Source organism: Canis lupus, chromosome 37 (genome assembly GCF_048164855.1).
Source record: "Canis lupus baileyi chromosome 37, mCanLup2.hap1, whole genome shotgun sequence".
In the NCBI taxonomy this organism is placed as follows: domain Eukaryota; kingdom Metazoa; phylum Chordata; class Mammalia; order Carnivora; family Canidae; genus Canis; species Canis lupus.
In genome coordinates this window covers 8,163,199-8,173,270 of record NC_132874.1, presented here as the reverse complement: position 1 = coordinate 8,173,270, position 10,072 = coordinate 8,163,199, and the positions used below count along the sequence as shown (strand labels likewise).

At 48.1% G+C, this 10,072-nt stretch overlaps 1 protein-coding gene across 1 annotated transcript; it reads left to right on the top strand.

The window, feature by feature from the left end:
• The first annotated feature begins 6,754 nt into the window (after positions 1 to 6,754).
• Positions 6,755 to 9,788, top strand: ID4 (inhibitor of DNA binding 4). The gene is made up of 3 exons (XM_072814328.1): positions 6,755 to 7,238; positions 7,615 to 7,673; positions 8,245 to 9,788. Exons 1-2 carry the CDS (start codon positions 6,798 to 6,800, stop codon positions 7,657 to 7,659), a joined length of 486 nt encoding a protein of 161 aa, XP_072670429.1. The 5' UTR covers positions 6,755 to 6,797; the 3' UTR covers positions 7,660 to 7,673; positions 8,245 to 9,788.
• Positions 9,789 to 10,072: the final 284 nt, after the last annotated feature.

Here is a 10,072-nt window from a genome sequence, read left to right as displayed (position 1 = left end):
CGCCATAAGATTTTAGAGGCAAAACTATGACACCAGCTGGGATATTTTTTTTTTTTACTCCCTTCTCTGGAGGTGAATGCATTTAATCCTGTTAGATTGTTTATTTTCTTGAGACAGAAAGGGTCAGCAGAAGAAATGGTAAGCCATCCTGAATGCAGAATGATGGAACTTCTTATCCTTCCCATCCAGTGTGATTGTGCCCCCAAGGTAGCTGCTAATACAGGTACCTGAGGCAGCAGAGGCTACAGCTGGAGTGAAACCCAGAGCATAGCTTTCACTTTGCACAAGGGAAAAGTATTTCCAATAATTAGGTTGAGTCCTCCTCAGATCCATGTCACATTAGAACAACACACACAGTTGAAATAGTCAAGCACACGTGTCTCATGCCTGCTTTGGAGGACACCTTGCCAGCATTCAGTTAATGCTATGATCCCTGACTGACACCTCTATGATACAAAGTTTAAGAGAGAGAGAGAGACTATATTTATTTTTTATTTTTTTTTTTATTTATTTATGATAGGCACACAGTGAGAGAGAGAGAGAGGCAGAGACACAGGCAGAGGGAGAAGCAGGCTCCATGCACCGGGAGCCTGACGTGGGATTCGATCCCGGGTCTCCAGGATCGCGCCCTGGGCCAAAGGCAGGCGCTAAACCGCTGCGCCACCCAGGGATCCCGAGAGAGAGACTATAAAGCACCTATTGACAGAACTTAAAGAACAAATGCTAGTGGATTCATGGAGGAAGCTCTTCTGAGATCCAAATCATAATTTAAAAAATTATTTTAAAATTAATACTTTTATTTTTTATTTTTTATTTTTTTAAATTAATACTTTTAAAAGGCTTTACAGAAATATAATTGTCATACCATATACAATGACAAAAGCTATATATACACACACACACATACATATACACATATATACCTACATAGATACATATATGGCACAACAATGATACATTTTGACATCACCATTACCTATGCATATACAAATATATACGTACAAACCTATATACCTTTATACATAAATATCTACATATATATGCATATATATACATATATATATATATATATGGCACAACTTGATACATTTTGACATTACCATTACTACAATCCAGATAGTAAATGTACCCATCGTTCTTGTGTCCTTCGATATACTATTTTACTTCTCTTAGATAGACACCTCACAGTAGAATGTTACACGGTGTGCATAAGTTTAACATTTTAAGAAACTGCCAAACTATTTTCCAAAGTGGTTTTTCTCATTTTACATTCCCACCAGCAGTATTGAGAGTTCCAGGTGTTCTGAACCTCACCAATATTTAGTGTGGTTAGTCTTTTTAATTTTAGCTGTTTTGACAGGTATGCAGTGCTATCTCATAGTAGCTTTGAAGTGTACCCCAAATGCCTAGTGATATTGAGCATCTTTTCCTGTGCTCATCTGTCACTTGTATATCTTATTTAGCATACTGTCTGGTCAAGTCTTTTGTCCACATTTTATTTTTTTTTTATTTTTAAAGATTTTATTTATTTATTCATGAGACAGAGAGAGATAGAGAGAGAGAGAGGCAGAGACACAGGCAGGGGGAGAAGCAGGCTCCATGCAGGGAGCCCAATGCAGGACTCGATCCCGGATCTCCAGGATCACACCCTGGGCCGAAGGCAGCACTAAACCGTTGAGCCACCTGGGCTGCCCTGTCCACATTTTAATTGGGTTGTTTGTTTTCTTGTTATTGAGTTTGGGAGATCTCCACATGTTCGTGGTATATGTTCTTTATGTATTTTGAATACAAGCTCTTTTTTGAAGACATTAACAAACTGATTTTAACATTCGTATGTAAATGCAACATATGTGCAGATTAGCCGAACAACTTTGGAGTGAAGAGCAACAAAGCTTGGAGGATCAGTCACTCAACACCACCTGATTTCAAGACTTACTATAAAGCTACAGTAATCAAGACAGTATGGTGTAAAAACAGACAAACAGACTCATGAAACACAATTCAGAGGCTAGAAACAGAACCATACATATACACACAACCGATTTTTGACAAAGATGTAAAGCCAGTCCAATAGAAAAAGGACAGTCTTTTCAACAAAGGGTGATGGAACTATTGGGCATGCATATGCAAAAATATAAACTTCAATTCATATCTTGAACCACATACAAAAATAACCACAAAATGGATCACAGACCTAAACCTAAAACCAGCCCTGGCTACATGTGGCAAAATGAAAACACACGCCCCTTTGTTCCAAAATTACTGCGAATTTCAAGATGGTAACATTAGAACATTAAACCAAGCACAAGACCATTCTACGTATGGGACCCTATGTGGCTGTATATACTATGTGCCCATGAAACCAACCTGGCCTAAAAATTATAAAATGTCTAGAAGAAAACACACGAGGAGACCTTCATTTTCATGGATAATGCAAAGATTTCTTAGATACAACACCAAAGCATGCTCCATAAATAAAAAAAAACAAATTGATAAAATGAACATCATCGAATTTAAAAATCTGTGTTCTCAAAAGATTGTTAAGTGAACAAGAAGACAAGCCACAGACTGGGAAATAGCATTTGCCAAAAATAATAATAAAGTTTAACAATTATTAAGTGTCAGATACTGTTCTAAGAATTTTATACAAGTTTAAGTATATATGTGAACACGTATCAAAGCAGATACAATTTCTATCCTCATTTCATATAAGAAAGGCACAGAAATTTAAAAATCCAGCTTAATGATATAAAGTGACTAACCCAAGGAGCCAAAATTGGGGCCCCGGAGTTCTGACTTTTAAATCCACACTCCGTACATATCCTAAGGTAAAAAGAAATGACACCTCTTTCTTCTCCAAATCAGCTCCTTATTTCAACAAACTACCTTTCAAAACTGCTGAGGTAGGCATTTTTGATGGCCATGTCTGCTCGTCTGTGCTCAATATATAATGTCCCTTTTTAAGGGACATTAAGTTGTCCCAGACTTTTCCAAGACTGGGCAAATCAAAAGGTTATCAGTGCTTCCGGGACTGGTATCAGCAATCCAAGGGTAGCACAAGTAAGTCTGTAACACTCAGTGCCAGATAAAGCAGCCTTGAGCATGAACTGCCACATTGCCCAATTTGCTTTTTTGGAGCAAGGGATGATCCCACAGCAGAGTACATACTGGTTCCTTGTGCCTAGAAAGAATGCACACGCCTCCTTCCAGTGACCATTTACATCTAGAGAGGCACCAAGGCATGGGAACGCTCATGTTTATCTGTGTGTCTGAGCCCACCCACTGCTTCACTGCAAGCCATGGGGAAAGAAGTATCAAGTCCTAAAAAGGCATTTGGACTGAATAGCGCAATATGCTTGGATACCCTTGCTTCATGTAAACACAGGGTGATTGTGAATTCTAAGAGCCTGGGTGTTGCAGTTCAGCAGGCTCTGATTAGCGTCTAAAATGCATCCCAAGAAAGGGCTGCAGAATTCTTTGTCTGGAGGAAGGGTGTACACATGACTCTGGTCACCCGGGCTCCCTAGCAATTTTCCTACGACTATTTCATCCCAGGTTCCCTTTGCGGAACATTCTGGGAGCCTCCGGCACTTTCATGGCAAAGGACTTTTGGCTAGCCCATCTTATTTTTACAAGTGCAACTGAAGGATTTTGATGTAAAAGGAAGAGTCGTGGGAAACTAAGTTTCCATCTCCCCGCACAGTAGAAGTAATGTGGCATGCGAGGTTTTCCCAAAAGCTGGTAATTGCTGAGTAAACTCTGGTTTGAACTACCAGTGCCGGGAGTCTCTTGTGACTTCAGCTTTGACGTCATGCAAGTGACTGTGTCTGAGAATCAGAAACATACATTGCTTAGCCTCTGGTACTCTCAGGATTTTTAGGCCAAAAAAGGACAGGATTGGATTCTTTATTTCCATCGTATCATGTTTTCCTAGCCTTGAATTGTTTAATTGTCTTCCAACCTTCAAAACGAGGAATATAATAACTGCTTCTACCTATTCTCCTGGCAGGATCTGGGGGATCACATTTTTCCTGGGTGTTCTTGATCATGTGGTCGGAGTACATTCCTTTGAATTTAGGCTGCACACTAACCCGGCTATTCTGACTTTAAGCTACTCACACAGAGCAACTCCAACAAAACCTGAAACTCTGGCATTTGGCACTTGTCACACCCAGGGTACGGCTCTCTGAGATTTATCAAAGTCCAACAAGATAGATGTCTCTGTTCCTCTGTGTCACGTATTTAAAACTTAAATTTTAAGTGTAATCAACTCAGGCTCTGTAAAGTTCTGAAATGAGTGTGCCCCGGGTATATTAGCATGTTCAATTTTCCCCAAGGGGAAAAAAAAATCAGGTTTTAAATGTTGGAGCAGCTTTTAAAGTTTAACCTAGAAAAAAAAAATCAATGGAACAGAAACATCCGTCCATACATCCACTTACTATTATCATCTGTGAGGACAGGACAAGCTCCATGACAGTAGCTAATCCCCACGAATCCTACTTGGCCCACCTTTCTATCTAAAATGACAATATTCTCTGTTTATTTATTCTAATTTAAGAATATACAAAACTACGCCTGTATTTAGAAGAAGGTTTTCTGTGAGGTTTGACAATTCTCCCTTTCTTGGTAAGTGCGTAGGCCGACCATGTAGGTATGCATATGAGTGAGAATGTCCCTCGTTTCCAAACCATCATTAGAGGCAGTAAAGTGTGAGTATTATGGGAGAGGAAGGTTGTTGCATCTTCCTGTGAAGTCAGCATTACATAGTTACTCCTCATTTCATCAGGAAAAAGGAATGTGCTCTGGGGAAATAGTAGTGCCATAGTTATAAAATATCCACGTGGCTAAGCAAAGTACCTACCTGCCCGATGCAGGTATTTCGGTTCTGGGCAGGGAGGGAGGGCGTCCTTGCAGAGGGTAGACGGGAAAAGAGGTGAGGTCCGTATCTCTGTCTCTTAAGGATCTATAAAAACGAAGGCACCAATCTATATCATGTCACAAACGAGAATTCCGGAGGTAACTCATCTCCTAGCTTTTCTAAAGGTGGGGGGTTTGCAGGGTGAAGGCACTCACAGTCTATACCCTCAACGACCAAAGGTCTTTATACTCACTTCTCAACCAAAGGGGTCTTTTTTCCCTTGAGGAGTGCACCCAAGAAGATCCCATCAAAGCGCATTTTGCAATTTTGTGCAAACCTTTGTGGGACAGCTTTTCTATTAGAGAAGCCACAGAAACGTTCTTAATTAACAGACTTTTCTGCAGGGTGTGGCCAGAGCAGGACTCCAGGAACTGCGAGTGTGAATTTTAATGCTTTGCTGCAAAAGGAGACTCTGGACATTCTCAGCATCTTATTAAAAAAAAAAGCGGGGTACACTACCACGTGAGGCTCTCTGCGCTAATGGCCTACATTAAGTTACAGGTATGAATTTTACATAAAACGGATTAATATTATATGTCATGGTGGAATTTTAAACACTCCGTGCCCATGCATTTTTAATATTTACGTGCCCTCATTTAATGCTTTGAGGCAATTGCATTTCTGGAGCTCACTTGTGCATCATGTAGATGGGTAAAAGAAAAACCCTGCGACGTTTTGATTTGTATGTCCCTTCAAAAATCTCTGCGTTCGGCACTCTTTTCCTTTTTTTTTTTTTTTTTTTTTGTTAAGCTTTAACCTTTAAAAAAAAAAAGAAAGAAAGAAAGAAGGAAGGAAAACGGAACGGCTGCACATTCCATTCCATCATTACGGGTTTTTTTTTTTTTTTCTTTTTTTTTTTCGGCGATTGTGTAAAGGCGAATAATGAAACGGAGAGGGAAAATACCGAAGAGGACGAGCGCGCCTTCTGGAACCGCGTCCTTCGGAAGGCGCTGCAAGCCCGGGCTGGAGGGGCGGGCGGCCGAGGGTCCCGCGCCCCGCGCCCCGCAGCATCCGCAGCATCCGCAGCCGGCGGACCGCGGGTTCCAGCCGCGCATCCCCGCAGTTGTCCGCGGGAACTTCTCCGTCCCTTCTCCCCTCCCTGGGGCGCACACCAGCCTGGCGCGACTCCCACTCCGCTCGCTCTTCTCAGAACCCCGACCCACGGCGCTGACCCACCGGAGGGCCCTTCCCATTGGCCCGAGCCTCATTCCCCGAGGTGGCACCGCCCGCCCGATTGGCTGCCCGCTCCCCCCCGCCCCCGCCCCCGCCCGCCGGGCCGCTCGGGCCGCCCGGTTCCCCGCCCCCCCCCCCCCCCCCCCCACCACGCGGAGCCTCCGCCCTCGCCGCCTCCCTCCGCGCACCCGCCCGCGCGCCCGGCCCGGCCCGGCCCGGCTCCGCTCGGCTCTCGCGGCGACCCCGCCAGCGAGCAGGCCCCGCCCCCGGGGCGCGCGGCTCTATAAAGGCAGCTGCGCGGCCGGCGGGGCGAGAGCGTACGGGAGGCGCGCCTGGGAGCCGGGAGGCGGCGGCGGCCGGGCTGCGGTCGGCGCTCCGGAGCGGGTGGCGGGGGAACCGGGGGCTGCTTCCCCTGCCTTTCGGTCCCGGCCGGGGGCCGCCCCTGAGCGCAGGTCCCCTCGCGAGGCCCGGAGCGGCCGCGCCGTCAGGTGTTGGGCGCGGGGCCGCCGGCAGCTCCGCGGTGCCCCGAGCGCGGACCGCGCGCGCCGGGCGCGAAGGCGGGGGCAGCGGAGCCGGTCGCGGTCGCGGTCGCGGCCGCGGGCGGGGGCCCGGAGCTCGCCCGCCCGCCCGCCCGCCTGCCTCGCTCGCGCCGGCGAGTCCGCTCGCGCAGGGCGCAGGGCGCAGGGCGCAGGGCGCAGGGCGCGCGATGAAGGCGGTGAGCCCGGTGCGCCCCTCGGGCCGCAAGGCGCCGTCGGGCTGCGGCGGCGGGGAGCTGGCTCTGCGCTGCCTGGCGGAGCACGGCCACGGCCTGGGAGGCTCGGCGGCGGCGGCGGCGGCGGCGGCGGCGGCGCGCTGCAAGGCGGCGGAGGCGGCGGCGGACGAGCCCGCGCTGTGCCTGCAGTGCGATATGAACGACTGCTACAGCCGCCTGCGGAGGCTGGTGCCCACCATCCCGCCCAACAAGAAAGTCAGCAAAGTGGAGATCCTGCAGCACGTTATCGACTACATCCTGGACCTGCAGCTGGCGCTGGAGACGCACCCGGCTCTGCTGAGGCAGCCGCCGCCGCCCGCGCCGCCGCACCACCCGGCCGGGACCTGTCCGGCCGCGCCGCCGCGGACCCCGCTCACGGCGCTCAACACCGACCCGGTGAGAGGCCGGACGCCGGCCCGGGGCGGGCGCCGCGGGGTGGGGGCGGGGGCGGGGGGCGGGGGCCGCACGCGGGCGCTCCCCTTCCTCCGGGCGGCGGCGGCGGCGGCGGCGGGGGATGCAGCCCTGCCCGGGAGCCCCGGGAGCCCCGGGAGCCCCGGGAGCCCGGGGCGGGGGCGGGGGGGCAGCGGCGGGAGCGCGGGGCGGGACCGGGGACCGGGGGGCGGGGGCGGCCCTGCGCATCCCGGGCTGTCAAGTCCAGCCTGCGCCCGGGGCGGGGGGGCCCGGCCTCCGCGCTCAAGCCCAGGACCGTACGGGGCGCGACGCCCGCGCCCGCGCCCGCTAACCTGTGCCCCGGTGTCCGTTGCTGTTGCAGGCCGGCGCGGTGAACAAGCAGGGCGACAGCATCCTGTGCCGCTGAGCCGCGCGGTCCAGGTGAGCGCGCCTCCCCCTCCCCCTCCGCCTCCCCCTCCGCCTCCCCCTCCCCGCGCGGGGCCCCGAGACGCCGGCCCAGGGGCTTGGCTTCGGCGGCCCGGCACCGCCGCGTTCCCGGCCCCGGAGTGCGGAGGGCAGGCCCCGGGAGGTGGGCATCCCCCGTCGGTGCCGCCGTACTTCGCTTCACTAATCCGGGGTGCGCTCTGGAGGGACGCGGGTCCCCGCCGCCCCCGAGCCCCTCCCGCGCCCCGCGGGCTCCCACCGCCTGCCCCCCCCGAGGGAGGGCCCCCGCGTGGGCGTGGGCGTGGGCACTGCCCGCTGTGCGCCCCCCACCCCACGCCCCGAGCCGTCTGACACCCGCAGAGCGGGATGCGGCAGGGCCTGGGAGTGGATCCCCGATCCCGGCTCCTCGGGGGGCCGGCCGCCAGCTGCCTGCTGGTCCGAGGGTGTTGTCTGACCTGGCGGTTTGTTTTGGGTTGTTGATCAAGCATGTCTTGAGTTTGGTCGGTGGCGCCAGTTAGTCTGCAGCGGGAAGGTTCACACACCCCCTCTATTCATTCGTCTTCCACAGGTGTGCGGCCCGCCTGAGCCCGAGCCAGGAGCACTAGAAAGGGAGGGGGAAAGAGCAGAAATTGCAGAAAAAGCCACCCGAGGAAAGGAAAAAAAAAAAAAAAATCAGCAAATCCTAGAAACGTTTCATTCGTCATTCCAAGAGAGAGAGAGAGGGGAGGGGGGGGGAAGAAAAATACAGTTTTCATCCTTTTTTTTTTTTTTTTTTGCACGTTCATAAACATTCTGCATATGTATTCTCTTTTGTCTCTTCATTTATAACCGCTGTGAAATGTACATTTCTGTGTTTTCGGAGGTGCAGTTAAACTTTTAAGCTTAAGTGTGACAGGACTGATAAATAGAAGATGAAGAGTAAATCAACTTTAGAAGCCTACTTTGTGACCAAGGAGCTCAATTTTTGTTTTGAAGCTTTACTAATATAAAAGAGCATTGTAGATATTTTTTTTTGACATCTATTGTTTAAAATAGATGATTATAACGGGGCAGGGAACTTTCTTTTCCCTGCAAGAATGTTACATATTGTATAGATAACTGAGTGACATTTCATACCATGTATATATAGAGATGTTCTATAAGTGTGAGAAAGTATATGCTTTAATAGACTACTGTAATTATAAGATATTTTTAATTAAATATTTTTTGTAAATATTATGTGTGTGTTTTTTTAATCTATGGGAATATTTCTTTTGGAAAATTATTTTTCAGCTCCGTTGCAGAGCTCCTGATATCTTGAATGTCTCTTCTGTTTGGCCTAGCTTTTAATTTGTTTTTGTTCTATCCAGTGTCCTATAGACTCGGAAGTAATCGTTATAGCTAGTGGTCCTGCATGACTGCATGAGATGTTTAATCACAAAATAAACTTGCTCTGAGTCCATTCAAATGTGTTTTCTTTAACCTAGATTGAAATCTTTGTATTTGAAGCATACATGTTGGGAATATACTTTATCAGTTCTTAAGTACAGGGTTTGATAGTGTAATATATAAAGAGTAAGTGTTTGCTTTCCTGTTTTTTAACTGAGGTCAAAATGGATTCTGAATGGTTTTGCATATGGGATGGGGAAATGCTTGGATCCTAAAGGAGTTTATGAAATCTACTGTTTTATCAAAGTGGAAAAAAAATGCTTATCATCCTTCATTTTACACTAAAGCTTAATGTCCGTACGTTTCATGTCTGTACAGATTATTTAAATCATAGAAATGAAAAATGTTCTCTGCTTGCTACCAAAGGACAAACTCTTGGAAATGAAAACTTTCTGCTTTCCTTCCTCCAAAGAATATTAATAGGCGACAGTGGGAGAAAAAAAAAAAAGAAAAAAAAAAAAAAACAAGGCATAATGGCAAATCCTTCAAGCAGGGATAAAAGTCGATCTTCAAACATTAACTTAAGTAGACCAAAAATTCTGATGACCGCATCTAGATTATTTTTTTATAAAAATGATTTTCACTATAGCTATGTTAGTTATGGCTAAACTACTGTCCAATCTCTTGTGATGTGTAACTTTTACATGTGCATATTAAAGTAGATTTATCTGTCTTGTACTGTGATTTCTGGTCTCGTTTCTTCAAAACGCTTTACTTATTTTTTAAGATTTTCTTTTCTCTTTAATGAAGTCAGTATTTTCCAGGTTGGATAGGGACCATCAGGGCCTGTGAACATGATGCATTTAATGTGGTCAGTACTTTGCACACCAGTTAGATGGAATTTTTAGAGTGAGAGAGAATTAAGTAGGATTTAATTGGGTGCTTTGTAAATAGTTAGTCAACTGTGTGTGTAACGTGGTCTGTTTGATTTTTAAAAGGAAAGGATTTGTTTCAGATTATACAAGAAT

Bases quoted from the DNA above. Each gene is read 5' to 3' on its own strand.
- ID4 (XM_072814328.1), top strand. From the start codon at position 6,798: ATGAAGGCGGTGAGCCCGGTGCGCCCCTCGGGCCGCAAGGCGCCGTCG. The intron at 7,239-7,614 runs GTGAGAGGCCGG...TTGCTGTTGCAG, and splicing joins CGGCGCTCAACACCGACCCG to GCCGGCGCGGTGAACAAGCA.